This window comes from Heliangelus exortis, chromosome 7 (genome assembly GCF_036169615.1).
Source record: "Heliangelus exortis chromosome 7, bHelExo1.hap1, whole genome shotgun sequence".
NCBI classification, from domain to species: Eukaryota; Metazoa; Chordata; class Aves; order Apodiformes; family Trochilidae; genus Heliangelus; species Heliangelus exortis.
The window spans coordinates 9,479,426-9,498,293 of record NC_092428.1 but is presented as its reverse complement, the minus strand read 5'-3'; the positions used below and the strand labels follow the sequence as shown (position 1 = coordinate 9,498,293).

Sequence of the window (18,868 nt, the reverse complement as noted above, 5' to 3'; positions counted from 1 at the left end):
AAAACATTAATAGAAGCTGCTGGTTAAATGTATCAAGATACAAAACTGTATGAATACTACTATCCACCAGATGGCATATGCCTCACATTGTGCTTCAAATACTTGAGTGACGTGGGTGAAGATCAGATTTATCCTTTTTTTCTTATAATGTACATAATTCAGTAATAGTTTAGAATGTATACCGTTTCAACAAATTGATAGGTGTTGTAATCAAGGTACAGCAAAATTAATTAATTTCCACATTTACAATACAGTTATCTATGACCTGTTTTGAAACTGTAGCCTTTTTTTCTCCTAGCAAGGAGATGCTAATACAGCTCTACCAGGTAAGCTATACCTGTGAAACTGTCTTTGCAGAGACCTGAGTCAGCATAAATATTGTATAAGGATTCTTCTATGGCTATTGTTTGTCCAGTCTCTCTAATGAAGGTGTATTGCCAAGAGGACTGCAGGAAGACAAAGATTTTATCATTATAGTTATTATATCAGCTACTCACAGTTACTTATGATCTGACTAACGTGTGTGTGTGTTATGCAAATCAAGTCAAACTGGAAATCAGTGGGGACAGTTATGCAGATATTGTAGTCAAACAGAAAGAAACCTTGCCAACATTTTTAGAGTGTTTCAATGGAATTTGGGTTTAAATCTTCAAATTGGACTCCTAATATAAAACCTGTGAATCCTTGAGATTTCTAAATGTTGCTGGTCTGATTACGAGAAATACAAGGCATTCAGCACCTCTAAAATCATAAATTTTTGGTGTCTGATTTACATGCCTGTATGCAAAACCTGTAGCTATTATTTTATTTTGTTTATTAATACTGAAGTGTGCATTTTACCTTCAAAAAAGTATAATGATAATTACTGCATAAAGAAAGCTTTCTCACATCATCTCCCTGCTGTTTTGGGGGATCATTTTCTGATATGTCTCATCTTAGTCTTCTGAGAGACTCAGCTATTCTAAGCTTTCCTAAACTAAATTTCATTCTAATGAATTCTTTCATTTCATTCAGCAGATAAGAATTTGAAACTGAATTTTACCAGATTTGAGACTCACTATTTCTGCTTGCAGATGTGAACTTTTTAAATTGCATGATATTTTTGTCAGATACCCTCCATAGAAGAGAATATTCCCAGGAAAAAAAAAAGAAAGGGAAGAAAAAAAAGAATCTATACACATCACCTAATTTAAAATCAAAATAACTAGTAAAATAGCCCAATTTCTGAGCCCTGTCACTCAGGCTTGGCCTTGTGACATCAGCCCTTGCCAGTGTGCCTCAGCTCATAATGGTTTAGAAACCAAATTCTGACTAACAATCTGTTTCCAAAGTCTTCTAATTTTCATTTTATTTCTACTTGAAAATGAATCCTTCTTACACAAAAATCACCATACTACTAGCAATGGTTTACTTATGTCTTAGCTCCATAGAAAAACAGTAAAACCTTTAGTTTTGGTTAGGTTTGGAAATCAGATTTTGTTGCTGCTTTTTGCTCTCTACATTGCTGAAGTTCCAAAACTCAAAGAGCTCTTTGTCAACTCTCTCTTTTACTTTCCTTCCAAGTTTTTCATAGAACACTGGCTCCTTTTCACTAGTTCTTTCTGTTAACTACCTCTCATATCTCATTAGCAAATTCTGCCCAATACTGTTAAATCAATTTTCACATCCTTTATTGAATTAAAAAGTGGGTTTTTAAAATTTTTGTTCTTTTGGATCCACTGAGTTACAACTACAAGAGTATTTCCTGTGAGTCTGCTTTCATCTTGCCTGTTGTTTTCCTTGTGTTTCTTTGGAGACTGGAGAAATTAAGTTAAGCAAGCATCAGACGAATCTGGTCATTAATGCCTAATACTCATTAACAAACACCTTTTTTTTTTTTTTTCCTGGTAGGTACAACAGAGTAAAAGTTACAAATGTACTATTCTTAATGGTAGTTTGATTAAATGGACATTTACTTCAGTCGAAAATACCAACTCTTTTGGAAAGCCAGTTTCAGTCTAGAAGTCTCATGCTACAATGTGCATATCAATCGTCCAATGTGAAGTTTAAATGCTGCTTACTAACCTTCACTGGAATAAAAATCCCAAAAACAAGCACATGGAAATGAACAGGACCAAAAAAAAGTTAAAATCAAAATAACTAGAAATGGTGCAGATGTCACATGTAAATTTATATGAGCTCAACAAAGCTGGATGTGAGGCTAATAGAAGCAGGAGTGCACAGTAAGACCACACAATTGCATGAAGAAGGAATTTCAGCTCTAATTATTAGACTCAGCTGAAGAGATGGTAAACAGCATGAAAAAATATTATCTGGTAACAGAGAACTAAAGAGAAATACACTGAGAAGTCTGTTCTGAAGGATAAAAGAGACAAAGACCACCAGTCTAGGGAACAGAAAGCAAGGTGAAGGTAAATTCAGGGATGGCACTGGGGAACAAGAACAGCTTTTGATAGGCTTGAAGCAGAAAGAGCAAAACTATGTAGGAGTTACGACAGAGAAGTTTTCAAGGTGGGGAGGGGAACAGTCTAGTACTCCCTTCAGAGAATTTAATGGGAAGCCCCAAGGAGATTCCCAAAGTCCAGAACCTAGAAAAGAGAGAACAAAACTTGGGAACTCTCCACCAAAAGGAACCTGGGGAGAAGCAGCCTGGAAAAGCCATAGGGAAGTGAGTACAGTGCAAGATGCAGGGCCAAGTCTTTTTCATACAGCAACAGCTGGACAATACCTGAGGTAAATGCTGTTAAGGTTGGTATTTGTGCAAGTCTGCAGAGCCCTTAGCATGTTATGGGATAAGGCCTATAAGTGTGTAAAAACAAAAACCAGTTGAGGGATAGAGAACCTTAGGGGAATTAATGCATGCTGTAAGGTGCTGGGACCTTCACCAGAGACAAAACCCCAGCTCTTTCTCTGCTACTCACTGGTCTAATAGGTAAGGAATATTTAAAGCCCTCATTCCAGCACAGCTCACTGACCATGAGAGAGGACATCCTATAGAGTCATCTCTGATTGTGTGCCTTTCTATCATGCTAGAGAGCATAAACTAAATAAGATCTCACCACTTAGGTCACCAGGAAGACTAAAGCAAAGCAAGGGACAGGTGATACTGTATTCCACAGAACAGCCTGTTACACCAGGATAAAAAAAAAGAAGGGATAAGTGATCCTTCCAAAATCTTCCACTGTGACACCCTCAATCCTGAAAACAGAGTGCAATATTTTCCTTACTTCTACATAAAGTAGATAGATAAACAGTAGATAGATAAATATCTTCAGTTTAGTAAATAACTCATTTCAAGGACCTGAAGAAAGCTGTCTGCATCCAGGAGGAAATATAGCTGCTATATGGATGTGGAATAAGTTCACCATGAACAGAAAAGAAACTAAGTGCTCAAGCCAGTCCTAACTGACAGGTAAAGATGAACCACCTTCCCTGGTAAAACTGCCCTGCTTTATTCTGCAAACATACATACACAAATTCAGTTCTAAAATTTAAAAATATTTTCTATTACTACAAAAATTAACATATTCTCTATGCAAATAAGTCCAAAAGCTGAGGAGGCAGGAGAGGTTGAACAGGACAAATATGATATAATGGTCAGATTGTTATGTGAAGTGCAGATCTGATAAATCAAAATATTCTCACACGAACACAAAAATTTGAAACTGCTTTAAAAATTCCATCACACACACCCAAACTCCACTTCACCTCGTGCTTCCGATGCTACATTAATTGTCTGGTATGAAAAGAGCTTCCTGTGTAGCAAAAGCTTTGTAATCTATGAAAGACCTAGGCACAGCAAACAATACTTTGTTTTCTGAATTTCACTATACATTATTTTTAATGGTGTCCAACTTACTTACTTTAACCTTCTATCATTTCATAAAGGTAACTTCAATTCAGACACAAACTTAAGATGCATTTATCTCCTTAGCAGCTAAGCTACTGGGAGAAAAAACAGGAAACAGCTGGTCAGAGCTAAAGTGTGACAAAAATGTGTTAAAAAAAAAAACCAAAACAACACCAAAAACCCCACCAACTTTACAACTGCTAGATCAAAGAAGCACTGTGCAAACTAAACCAAATATGCAATGATTCACCAATGTCTTCTAAAGGTGAAAACCTAAAGAACTTTGTAGCTCAATTGAAGCATTCGAGTTATTTTAGCTCACGTCCAACTTGCTGGTTAAAGAGAAAAAAAGGAAAGCAACAAAAATTCTCTATTTCTGGACTGCCAGAGAAAAAAAAATAATACACTGCTGTTTTAATATGACCCATGTTGTATTTCCTGCTTGTTGATAACCTCTACCTTTCTTTTCTACAGCCTCAACCTGTTGAGCCTCATTGTTGAATGACTTGGTATTAACAGACCAAAGCCTAATTTATGCTGCTGGTACACCACTAGATTACAGTGAAATCTTAATGTTGCAAAAGATTTTACATTCCTGTAGTTCTTCCTGACTGCATTTTAAGTAAGGTAAGTTTCAAAAGGAAACATAGGTGAGCCAGGATACAAGTTAATTTCTTAACAGACAAATATTTTGAACATTCATGAAATATTCTTTCTCAAGAAAAATTCTTACTCAAGAGAAATTCCTACTCTAAACCCGAAAAGGCAGATGGCAGTTTTCTCTCAGGGTCTCTTTCTTGGTCCCACTCACAATCACATTTAGAACAATTCTCCATGGCTCAGATACATTTCTTTCTCCTGGAAGAAAAACTAGTCAGAATTATCATTCAGACCTTTAATCATCCTAGAAGTATTTTGGTGTTGATTGGCTACATAGCTCTTTGCTTTTATGCATGTAACTTTCACTTTATGAAATATTTGCAGTCTGAACTGCAAAACAGTAGAAAAATGTTTTTCTTTTTTTTTTCCCCCCACTGGAAACTCAGGATATGTCTCTTTTGCAGACTACAATGCAGCACAGCTACTTAGCCTGCTGAGATGAAAGAAAACTTAGCAAAAAAGCATATAGAGAGCATTTGGGCAAAGTTTATCCTCTCCAAAACCTGAGTGAACTCAGTAAAAACGAACTGCTTCTAAGACTACAGAAAAGATGAGATCATCACTTGCTTGTAGAGCTGCTAGGACAACAGATTCAAGTCCAGAAGTAGGGCTTGTAAGCAGTGTGGTAACATGAACAGTAAACAGCTCATGCAACTGAAGGGTACTGAAGAAAGTTTTATATATCAAGCTCATAATCCAACCTCAATTATATATACTATACATATTTTTATAGACAACATTTTTAGTTTATAACCATAGGTTTAAAACTCTGCAAGTTTGGCATGTATCTCTTTATATTAAAATGTCTAACATAAAATGATTGTTCCCATGAAGCCAATACCTACGTTTTGCACATGCTGCTTCTTCTGCTCCAAGTAACATTATCCAAATAGGAGATTTTAAACAGGTTACAGTATGACCAGGATTTCACCCATTCTCTAATACTTGAAGGGAATTCCTAAACACTTTAAGAACCAAGACTGCTGTAACAGGGAACTAGAGCAGCTAATAATACACCCTTTGTTTTGCCTACACTTTACTAATGAAAGTCTGTATCTGTTGTGATTTTCAGTAAGAAATTTTTACAGTGTCATGAAGATTTAAAAAACTGATCATGAAGAGTACATAAGAATAACTTCTAGTTATCTTAAAAGAAGCTCACATTTTTTACTGAGGATCAAAAGTCCACATGCTGGCAAGATTCAACAGGCATTGGATCAGTTACTGGAAAAGATAATGAGGAAAAAAAAAGAGAAAAGTAATCTATTTCCACAAGAGTTAATAAGATTATTCAGAGTTCTTCAACAACTTCATGTGCTTATTTTAAGATAAAAATAAACATTGTCACCACTGTTGCAGATTACCATACTGTGACAACAAATTTACCTGCAGCTATTTGAGTATTTGCTTTACTAAGGAAATCTTAAAGTTTTACAGTAAGTGTAACAATTCCAGAGATTAAAAGAGTTTTCTGAACTTCATAAAAATAAGAAGACAAGAATACTATCTGTAAATAAGAACCACAAAACAAACAAATCAAAAAATCCAACACTGTTTTCTCCTACTCAGGTAAGGGATTGATGAGTGCACCTCAAAAGTGAGTCTCACTTCAAAAATTACTGTTATATGACTACACTTCAAAATATTTTTAAAATTTGTACTTTCACACTTTTTGCATGGCAATGCAAGCACTGTCTGATACATGTGTTTCATAGGTAAGGAATAGCTTCTATTTAATTTTCTAGTGAAATTACTAGAAGGAGGAAAGGAAAAGAAAAAAAAAAAGCAGTTACAAATGCCAGGATTGAAATGTTTATGTTTCCAAACTTCTCCTCTTCTGACATTCCTGTATGCTGTCACACTGCCCTGAGTCACACTGGTTCCAACTGCTGTACTGATGTAATCAGCTTTAGCTGGTGTGGGAGCACCCTCAGAGCTCTCCTGTCCCTTGATACTCCAGCTCAAATGCACATGGACAGCACCTAACAGCTGAATTATGTTTGATTGTTACTCCTTTTTTTACTTAAACTGTCTCCAGTCTGCATTTTCAAGCAAAATTTTTTGTGACCAGCAGCTCCTAACCATGTGTTCCACAAATAAGAGAAACCAAATGGCCTCATGTCTCACAGAGGGGGCCTTAGATATTGTGGCAAGTATAATTTCACAGCAGAGATTTTTCTTCTAAGTCCTTCCTGAAATTTCATACCAATAAGATAAATGCCTACCAATTATTGTCAACCTAAGTTTATTCCATTTCAGAAAACCTTCTTTTTAAAAGACATTGAAGGATTCTAGAAAAGCAAGATAAATTAAAACATATATGAAACCTCATTAACTCATATTTTAATTATTCACTCACCAACAGATTGATCTTTATGCAGCACAGTTTTTGTTCACTCATACCAGAGTAAACAACTCAAACTTTTCAACAGGTAATGGAGATAACTGACTTTCAACTGTGAAAGAATTTAGAAGAGTGTCCAACTGTAACACTCTAAAATGAATTCTTTAATGTGCTGCAGGGAGATTTTTCTAAAACAGATCTCCATGGTTCTTTACAGTTAATGAACAGTCGCAAGAAGAAAAGTCAGAAAATATGGAAAAAGTGAAGGCATGATACATTGCTCTTGCCAAGACTCCCACACTATTGGCTCTAAGTACCTAAGTGTGCTCACTGCTAAAACTTATTGTTCATAATTTGGTCTAAACCAGTTAAAGCTACAAGACAGATACAAAATAATGCAAAGTATTTATCTCTATCTCACTCATTATGGTAATAAAACCAAGTACTTCTACAGACTGAGGATAAGATTTCTGTTTTTAAAGCTAGCCTTTAAAATTGGATTGATTCAACCGAAGGCAAATATAAGTATAGAGCTTCATTTAAAAAAATTCAATTTATTTTTACAGCACTTACTAAAGGGAAAACATAATTTCATGCCTATTTGGCTTCTCTTTTGCTTCCCTGATTTTTTCCCAAATAGTCAATTTTGCTCTCTAGTTTCTCTTTAAACAAAAAGACTGCAAATTTTACGCAAAAAAGCAAGAACCACAGGGTCCAGTCAGAAGAAAAAACAGCTCATCCACACCTATTAACTCCTTTAACATTTGAATATAAACCTTTATGTCTAAAACCATGGCAGTATTAGTCACAGGCAAAATACTCATGCAAAGTCAGATTTTTAAAAATGGTGTTTGAGTAGAGGAAAACCCCAACCACTTGCAGATTATTCGCTTTGTCATTTTTTCCCTGTAAATCCCTTTCAGCATGTTGGAAAAGAAAGTTTATTTCAAATGGAAAAACAAAAAAAATCCCAACCCCGAATCTGTTTATAATCCACAACACAGAATAACAAACTATCTTTTTCTTTAAAAATAATAAGTACAACTACAGCATAAGCTTTTAGCATAAAGAACAGTGTTACATTTTAGGTATGCATAAAAAATGGGAGGTGAAAATCCATTTAAAGAAATCAATCATTTTAAATATAGAGCAAAAAGGAAAAACCTGTGGTAAAACCCCACAATCCTAGAATAAAGATATCAGGGGAGATCTAGACCTGAAATTCCTACAGAATCAATTAAAATGAACCGAGAAGGGAAAGCCTGTAAGAATTTTTTTCTTTTAGGCTCCTTCAAAGATTGTGAATTTCTCAGTCTGTCAGGATACCTTCACTAGGAAGACTCCTATTGCCAGATGAGTTCATGCTTCTACTTTACCAAGTTTTGTGTCCGTTCTACCAAATCAGATCACAAGAAACACATGCACTTTTTATGTTTATTGTTATCAACAGAGAGGGTAAATCAGATGCTTCCACATTTTTGTTTCATTTCTTAAGAATAAACACAGGCCTCTTCGTCAGAGAAATTATGGTTTGAATATCCTGGAAAAGTGTATCTTTGAAGATATTATGAGATTAAAACCAGGGTCATACTGTTAGTTCTAACAAAATATTGAAAACAAAAGGTTGCAATTAACCCAACACCTGAGAAAAGCAACCAAAGCAATGTTCTGAATTTACAGCACCACTTCCTTTGTTCAGAAATCTAACTGTATGTTAGCATTTCATGTAAAGTACTCCTGTACTTAATGCAATTGTCAAAGCAGATATCATTTCCATAACTGATAGTGAAATACTCCATGTACCCATATTTTCAGAAATAACAGAACAGAATGTGACATCAAGACACAGTAACTAGAGGTGCTGGGGGACAACAACAGAGTGGAGGAAATCAGTCTCTCTGTAGGATCAAACTTAAAATTTCTAATAATTACAAAATACTGATTTTCATTCTGAATATATTCAGAACCAATACTAAATTCTAAACAAACAAACAAACCCAGAGAAATACCATCCATTAAATGAAAACTATTTGTGTCTGTCTCTGTTTCTTTAAAAGTATTACCCAAGATGACTATTTTATATATCATATTAATAAAACAGGATAATACTTTTTTTACTTTTTCTCTCCTTGGCTGTTTCTTAACAGATGCCCCCAGCTGACTATAGCTAAACTTTATGGAAACCAAACTGAATATAAGACACCTTGTATCAGCTATGCATAATTACAAATCCTTGCATTACATTGATTTCACACATGAATCATAAAAATATTACAGATGCTACATGGAAAAAATATCTGATGCTAACAGATGCTGAACTACTATATCAAATCATTAAATTAACTTTTTCTTCTTCTACTACTTCTACAAGAAAAACCTGTAGTAAAATAATTGTTCAATCTTGAAACAGATGTGGGGCAAAGAACTATTTCTTAATTGGTGCCTTATTAGTATCTGGCATTTCAGTAGTTCCCTTGCAGCTGTGAAGAGTGTGCAAACACACATATTGCATACATCAGTGTGCAAACTTCTATCTGAGCAGAGTTTAACAAACCAGTAGAATTCTTGCTTCTTAAACCTGAAACTACCGGCATCAGGAATGTGATGACACAGCAAAGATGGTACTGATGCCTACAAAATAAGCTTAAGGAAGGAATTCGCCTATCAGGCACTGCAACTATGTTTTTGCAGCTGTCCTCTAGAAATCTTGAGGTCACTTACCTGATTAGAGAGAATCCCCCCACTGCAGTCTAGTGAGCTGCTAAAATTTAATGCTATAGTCAACAGTGGACCTGTCTGCTTTTGTTGTGTTACAGAATCACTACTGCTGAAACACAATCACATCAGGAAAATAAGAAGCACACCTCAGCACTACGAGCCTAACATCTCACTGACACAGATAGTTCGGTGATTCCAGGAACTCTGACTTTTGCAATTAGTGAGATTGCTGATACGATGCAGCTGAGCTGAACCCAAGTTTCAGAAACATTGTGCCAGGCCAAGCAAAGTCAACACCAAGGCTTGCACTTGGTGATTTGTTTCTGTGACAAATTCTTTGTATTCACAACACCATTAATATGTGAGGGGCACTGCTCCAACAGATACAAGCACCTTTCTGATTAATAGATAAAACAGATCAATAGCCCTGTTACACACCCACTTGATAAGGGCAAATACCACACTGTATTTAGCTGCAAAAACTACATGCAAATTAGAAAAAATATTCAAGATAAAAATTTTCTGTCTTCCTACAGAATATGCATTAAGTTCAGAGCAAAAAAGTCTAAATGTGCATATAAAATATCTATAAATAGTAGTCGTATGCTACATTAAAAATATATTTAATGCATTTTCTATATAATTCAAAGCCACAGTAGGGAAAGAAAAAAGGAAAAAAAATATTCAGTAACACAACAGCTCACTGCCTTTCCTTTATTAGCATTAGAAATTTTATGTAAGGGATATGCACAAATGAGACCCACATTTTCCAATTTAAAACACAAAGGTCTCTATTGTTCCGTGTTACACCAGTACTGCTATGAAAACTTAATTTCTCCAAGTTTTTTTTCCCCTTGAAGAACGGAACTACTGTTCACTTAGTTGTTCCAAACAGAATGCATGCTCAAAGAGTGAGATAAGGGGAAAGAAAGAACATTCATTTACTACTTTCTCTTTCTTCCTTTGATTATTAGCATGAAATCTTCCTACAAATGTTCCTTATTAATTACATTGTTTTAACCCAGCACATATGCTCAACAGGTCCATATATTTGTCACATACACTGAGTTGCTCTCTTGGGTAAAAAACATCTATAACACTAATAATAAGTAACAGAAGTATGTAGTAAGTAACATAAGTCATAGAAATATTACTGCAGAAATAATATTTGAAGTTAACAGAAAAATAATTCTAAGAATAATATACATTAAAAAATTAAATACAGAGGTTGATAAGAAAAAACTTTTGCAGTCACCATTCAGAAGAATAAAAGATTAGAAGTATGTTTTTAAGCTTTCCCTAACCACGTGAAAACATTTTGTGCATTGTAATGCAGATTGCTTTACTGTGCCTGTTAATCTTTTGTTCATTTGTAGACAGAACTTTTCATACCTAAATAACTATTCAGTGAGTATTTATTACATTTATTTCTGAGTATTTCTGTGTACTACAAAAAAAGTCCTCATACCCTATATACATTTAGTATTATGCAGCAGCAGTGGACAGTGGTGACTCTCACGCAGGGCACATGCTGTACCAGTGAGTTTATACTTCACTGACCAGGGTAGTGAATATCACAATAGTAAAGAGCACAACAAAGCTTTGCAACCTAGTACAGAAACCTGACTTTCACATATCCATAGAACTATTCAATCAACTATTTAAAGGCAAGAAAAATATTTCTAGAAGGATATCAGGATATTATTGGAGCTCACGATTACCAGAACCATTCTTCTGTTATCATTGATGAGATTCCATATAATCCATTCCATCAATTTTACAGTTGGACTCCATGATCTTAAACCTGAGTGATTCCAACCTAAATGATTCTGTGATTCTATACAAATAAATACATTTTACTCCATATCAGCCCTGTTGCCATCTGAGCACTAACTACTAGAAATTCCTTCCAGTTTTCAACCTACATTTTTTCAGGGCTAGTTTATAAGCACAGCTTTTCTCATCACACTCTCCTTCACCTTGGTTATTCTCCCATCCTTTATTCACACGTTTAACAGAAAAAAAATCACATATCCTTCTTTTTCTAAGCTCTTCTATTCTCTCACTCTTCTTGATTTTCTCCTGCTGTGATCATCCTGATGGCCTTTCTTTCGTGGTAGGCACATTTCAGATGAATCCTCAAAAATCAGTGGTCAAAAGCTCTTTTTATAAATTCCATAAACAACTATTTAATTTCTACCAACAAAGAAAATCTTTAACTACTTAAAATAACTTATTAAGGATGCGATATGTCACTTCTACAATAATTATTTATGCATTCATGAGTTCATTCTGAACTTAGAATCTTTTGTACTATCTAATTCCTGATGTACACACATCAGGACAATATCAACACATTAATACATATTATTCAACTATAATTCCTTTTTAATTATTTGCAAGTGTAGAAGCTTTCTAAATATTAGTAAGTTAGGCAAAATACTAAGCTTTCATTTTTAGAGTGACAAAATATTCCACTGGGATATAATACTGCCACTTAGCATTTCACAGACTATATTCCATGGAATTATTATAGTATAATATATTTAAAAAAAAGGTTTTATACACATATATGTGACATATATATGACATATATATTCATCTATGTTTTCCTATAATGTATATTAATTCATCTATTTTACATATATATATGTATAAATATAAATATTACATACATTTCTACCTAAAATATAAATGTGTATATATTTTTATATATGTATCTAGGTATATTCCATGCTTAAATACAAATTATTTCTCTAGATACAAATTTATACATACATCTATGTATAAATATGTACCCATCTATATTTTAAATAGATGTATATGTATATACATGTAAATATAGGCATATATATACATATATATGTACACATTTTATACAGATAAAATCTAAACATTCTAGCCCATGCCTATTTTAATCTAAAATTACTTTTAAAGGATAAGAATACATTCTTCTATAAAGAAGTATTCAGCATGAGGTTCAATGTGGTTAAGTGAAGCACCCTATTCAGTATTACAGTTATGAGAACAGCCCTATTCAGTGTTACTTAGTGTTTAGTAGTCAACGGCTTTTTTTTCCAATTTTTTGGATTTTTTTTTTCCAATAAAAAGGTCACCAGGTTATCGAAATGTTTATAAAACAAAGAAAAAAATATTATGAAAAGCTTACCTTATACCATGAAGATGTCTGAAAAAAGGAATTAAATTCTTGTTTTATCAAGGGCTGAATTACAGTTAGCTGTTCTGCTGTAATCCTAGAAAGTTTCAAGCCACTGTTGTTTCTCCTTTGCTCCACATACTTCCAAGCAACAGTTCCTATATGCCCTGAAGGTAAAGTCCTAACAATTGCTCTCGTTCCCGTATAAACCGATTTTTTAACCTCTTTATCATTTTTACAGAAACGTCTTATTAATAAAGTGGAGCGTTCCTTTTTGTTTCTAAAAAAATCCTCTTCCAGCTCTTCTTCACAGTTATCATTACAGTCTTCAAAATGGCTCAGAAAGGGCTTTGAGGGCATTCTCCCAGTGAAGTTATTTCCACAGAAGCTGTGACCTGAGCATGCCAATTTAACCTTTCGTGGTGCTGTTTCCAAACATAAATATTTATCCTTTAAAGTGTCTTCATACAACTGCTGCCTGTTTTCATTCTCACAGTTATTTGTCAACTCCATTAATCTGCAAGTGCAAGCTGGAGAACCAGTGGTGTTACCATTGCCAACACTTACTGCCTGCAAGCAGTCATCCAAAATGAAGCTGTTGTGCAAACTGCACAAAGCCTCTGATATATTCCTTTCACTAGAACAATGGAAGTGAAAAAAGGCCACTTTGTCAGTATCACTGCTGTCTTTCTTTTTTAGTGCTGTCTGGCTTCTCAATGACGGTCCATTTGTTTTCAACTGAATTTCAGCAAGCATGGCTCTTTCCAGTGAAATAGGAATTCCAGTTTCCAGGCGTGCCTCTTCCCCTGCTAAGGGATCACAAGATTTATACAACTGGCTGCATGGGATATTACTCTTGTAGTTTTTCTGTACAATGTCACAGTTAATGTTAAGAGATTCCACTGAATCAGGGATGGAGCTGTTCCTCTCCCAGAAGTTTTCATTATTGTTGTCATTACTCAAGTGTTCTTTTGCCAGAGAGAATATTTTGGGCACTGAGCCCTGAAGACTTTCTTCTTCTAGTCTGTGTAAGTATGAGAGAGTGCGTGTGGTTTGCCTCCCCAGACTGGCAGTATGTCTTTTTATAACACTGGTGTCCAAAGCATTTTCACTATTTTCCTCTCCAGCTGACCGAGCAGGTATCACTTTACCCTCTACCACAGAGACAAGAACAGATGCTCTCATTTCCTCAGAGGTCATCTTGACACAGTCCTGTGTGTTGGGGAACAGGGGGAGGTGGGATGCTGCCTACCAATCCTCACACCATTATTTCAGTGTAATAAAAGATCCAGTGCTAAATAATCAGGGAACACATGGTAAAATATACACTGACTACTTGTTGGTTTTGATCTTGGTTTTAAAATAAAGTAATTTTTTTAACTGTTGGGCTACTAGGCTTTTCCAGCCTTGGATTAGAGGCACGAAACACAAACATATTTAAATCAGCTTCTTACGATGTAGCCATTTGCCTTGTTTCTGTGCTCATTTCTTCTGTCATATGTAGCACCCACACTTCACACACTGTTGCCTCAGATTGCAGAAGATGAGCAAACGCATAATCCAAACCAAAGATGCATCTCCCCACCCAAAGGGCATCCAAAAAGCTGGGTTTCTGTAAAGTAGAAAAAAAAATATATAAATATATTGTAGAGAATCCATTGAACAAAAGCCACCATCACAGCTACAATAGAAAGGATTTTTTTTAACATAAAGAGAAGGAACACAACATAAGAGACGTTAATTATGCTGAGACCTAGAGAATTCAAAAAAATACATTTTAAGCTGTCTAAAGTCTCACTTTACAATTTTGGGGAAATCACATTTCCCAACCCTCTTCTCTGTCTTCCATCCTCTTCAAATCCCCAGATAACAGCTTAGGTAACGTTTTGCCACTACACACTTGAAGAAAACTGCAAGCAATCCACCTAGATTTGCTTCCACCTTATTTCTTCTAGCAACCGTTCTGTTGCATTTCATTTGTAGCTCAGAAAGCCAACCAGATCCTTGGCTGCATCAAGAGAAGCATGGCCAGCAGGTCAAGGGAAGTGATTTTCCACCTCTACTCTGCTCTCATGAGACCCCACCTGGAGTCCTGCATCCAGTTCTGGAGCCCCTTTTACAGGAGGGACATGGACATGCTGGAGCATGTCCAGAGAAGGGCCACAAGGATGATCAGAGGGCTGAAGCACCTCCCATGTGACTGAGAGAGTTGGGGTTATTCAGTCTGGAGAGGAGAAGGCTCTGAGGAGACCTTATTGTAGCCTTCCAGTATCTGAAGGGGCTTACAAGAAAGATGGTGAGGGACTTTTTAGGATGTCAGGTAGTAATAGGACTAGGGGGAATGGTTTCAAATTAGAGGAGGGTAGATTTATTTTAGATATTAGGAAGAAGTTCTTCACCATGAGGGTGCTGAAAAACTGGGAACAGGTTGCCCCGAGGGGTGGTGGAAGCCTCATCTCTGGAAGCTTTTAAGGCCAGGCTGGACAGGACTCTGAGCAACCTGATCTAGCAGGAGGTGTCCCTGCCCACGGCAGGAGGGGTTGAAACCAGGCAATCTTAAAGGTCCCTTCCATCCCTGAAATTCTATGATTCTACGATTCTGTGCCTTTGAGTCCAAATCTACACACATTACAATTGTAATATGTTGGATGTTACAATTGTAACAATCAAAGGAGAAACACCTCGGAGGAGCCAGAAGGAGAAGCACCTGTTTTTCATTTGTTCTCTTTCTCAGAGGTTTCTCTGTTGCTATATTAACCATGTAAAATGATAAAATACATGTATTAATAATAGCCCTCAATAATGATTTTTGAAGGATCTCTCTCATTTATCAGAACATCTCAGTCAACTGATACATCTTTCCTGTTTGCATTAGAAAACTTCTAGGCAATCCATTGAAAATACAAGCCACCAAAATACATTCATAAATGTACTCCCTGTAATATTGCTAAACCAGGAATAAAAATTAAAGGAATGAATTATCACTGCAAAGAATTTACTGGTCACCATTTGAAATTCTTACAAAACAACATCAATCCACAAGGCAAAAAAGACATCACCATTATGCAACGTTAAGAGCACACAAGAAATTTGAGATCACAAAACAGGCCATGTACATTAACTTGGTTTTTACACTGTTATTTATGGAGTATATTTATTTAAAAAATATACTATCATGGATTTGCTTCTATAAACAGAAAGCTGCTAAAATCTGAGGTTCCTTTATATCTGAGACTGATCACAAAGCTCATTCTGAAGCAAGGACTTCCTTCAACATCATTCTCCCCCCTCTCTCTTACTAGAGAGGACACTCACTACTTGCATCCTCCCCAAACTGCTTCTCTCATATCTTCTTCTTTTCTCTAGAAACTTTATCTCAAATTTTCAACATCAGTAAAAATTTTTTGTGGGTCACCTCTCTCCTCAACTCCAGAGGCCACAGGCTCTCACATTTCTCTCTACCAGCATTACTCTTCCTTATCTCTCCGTGCCTATATTTGAAATCCAACTCATCAAGAACAATGTCAGCTTAAGAAGATCCCCGTTTAGGTCCAGCTGTTCCCATCCTCTCATGACCATTGCAACATGATAGGGAACTAATCCATCTCAAGAATTTTTTTTGCTCAAGTTACTTCACAGATAGATTATTTTCCAAATTCAGTTCATGTATTACTCTACTAACGTGTGCTTCAAAACCACAAGGGAGAAAACAAGCAGCAAGGGGCAGGGTGGAAAAAGTGGCTGATGTTGCTTTACGTATTTCTGCAATCTCTAAATGTAATTTTATGTTTCAGCTACATCAATCTAGCAGGTAGCTGCCACCACAGCTGGCAGACTTGCTTCTCCCCTCACTCTTCATCTTCAGACCCCATTTCCCTTTTCTCATGCATCATGAGTCAACAAAGTTAAGCAGATTCAGCTGATTTGTCAGGAAACAATTTTTTTCATCCAAATTAATTGATTCACCTTGTGGCCACACGGTCACCCTCTTCCACAAAAAGGAAACACTAGGAATGCCTGGTAGGGACCACACATCTCAGTAGTAGCTTCTGTCTAGATAATTTTAGTTATTATGTTTAAATGCACCTTGAACATACAAATTAAATTACAGCTATGTTCAAATCTCATGAAATAGCAAATGAAAACCATGACACCAGAGCCTGTGATCTACAGGCAACCACAAAAATATTTGAAGCTGCAGCTCTGCTGAACAGATGACACAGGTTTCATGTGTTCCCCATTACATTCGTCTCAGACTCTGCTTTCCACTGTAATCAACAAATTGCAGTCCACTGTGCCCAGCATATTAATTAAACCGCTGGAATTCATTAGGTACATTATGAAGTGTTAACACAAGCTCAACCAATAAAACAGTATTTTGTAACATATTGTAAAATTGCAGAACAACCATTTTCTGTGGTTTCTCTTAGTTATGTATCTGCATATGGGCACCCAAAGCCTAGATCCTCATACAGTATCCTCATATAAATATACATACATAGCTGCATATTAAAGAAGCTGAAATTATTAAAAATCATATTCTTCCTTGTGCATATTTAGCTGAAGCCACAATGATTCACAGTCAAATCTGAATTAAAAAGCACATGAATTAGGCAGCTAAGCCTGCTTTGTATTCAACACATGCTGAAGCCACTAGATTAGCTGAAGAAATCCACTAATAACTACAGTGCTTCATTTTACAAGGCTTAAGTTATGTCAGAAATGTGATGTGCTCTTTCTATCAATACCGGAAACAAAAAAATACAAGAAACTAGATCCAGCGTTAGTGAATCATCCTGAATGCAGTGTTCAGCCAACAAAGGCAAACAAATAATGAAAAAAAAACAATCTGGCAACCTTTCAGCACACATATTCACCAAATGTAGTAAGCCTGAAAGCATGTGACACAAAACTCTTTTATCTACTTTTTTTCTCTTCTGTGTACACTTTAAGACTTAAAAGTGCAAACTAGTTTTAGTAAGTATGAATTACAATTAATGTTTAATAATTCCTTCTTCACCAGCCATCTGGGATTCAAGTCTACAACAGCTTACATAAAACACCCAACATAAACAAATACTAGTGAAGTGTATTAATTTAATATAATTTAACATGTAATTAATTACTCAAGCTAATTTCCTTTTGAAATCAGCAGGAATTCCGCTTCAGAGGAAAAAAAATACAGTATGCTAAGATTTACACCATTATTTAGCCTGAGGAAAGGTATATGAAGGATCAAAACCTTCACACAATGTGGTACATCAGAAAGCCTTTCAACTCTAGGGTGTCAAGGAAAAGATGATTAGATGAATATTTGAGGATGCTGGCTGGACTGTGGGAAAGAGCAGCAACTGGCTGAGGGGCACATAGCGGATGGGTTTCATGGTACAGACAGTGATTATTTATAAAAGAAGCATTCTGCCAGAGGTGCCAAAGGCAAATCAGTATGTAGGATGCTGTGGAAGCTTCCCAGGGAACCTGGTGAAGGCCTGGGACATCTATAGCTATTTCTCCAACTTTCATTCCATATGCTACTTATTCATAGTGGCTATTTATCCTAAACAAAAGACATTTCAACACACACACACACGAAAAAAAAAGCCCAAGCAAATAAAATTAGTAATAATTTGGATTAATAAATACTTACAAAGCACCTAATGGAGAAGCAAACAATGAGTAAGAGATTCTTGGGAAACTAACACACAGAAGTACTATCATCAGTTTTCTAAACCTTTCTTCTGCCGACAGAACCATGGGCAAACCATAATGAGGAATAAGGCAGATTCTTAAGAAACTCTCAAGATGTGCACAAGCCCTATTTGAACAGTTGGAAGAAAATTATAACAACTTATCTCTCATAGAGCATCATAGAGCAGAACCTAAGATTTACCACCAGTGTCTGCATTTCTACAACAAAAAAATCTTGAAGAACTACAGCATGCATATAGCCTATCAAGTTGATTTTTTTCTAGTTTCTACACTTTTTATACACTAGATCAAGTATTAAATGCCTCAAACAATGCAGAACTACGTGTCAAATATTTGCAGATTGTGAAGCCTCTCAATTGCCTCATCATTCATCACTGCATCAGGCAGGATCTGAATCTACCACCACATACCAGCTACACTTTTTTTCTCT

At 35.8% G+C, this 18,868-nt stretch overlaps 1 protein-coding gene across 2 annotated transcripts in view; it reads right to left on the bottom strand.

Moving 5' to 3' along the window:
• PLCE1 (phospholipase C epsilon 1) overlaps positions 1-18,868 on the bottom strand; it is a 136,201-nt gene that overhangs the window by 101,770 nt on the left and 15,563 nt on the right. For both annotated transcript variants that reach the window (XM_071748709.1, XM_071748710.1), the window contains exon 2: positions 12,742-14,341. In XM_071748709.1, the coding sequence (XP_071604810.1) occupies positions 12,742-13,929 (1,188 nt within the window). In that variant the 5' untranslated portion in view covers positions 13,930-14,341. The remainder of the gene's footprint in view (positions 1-12,741; positions 14,342-18,868) is intronic.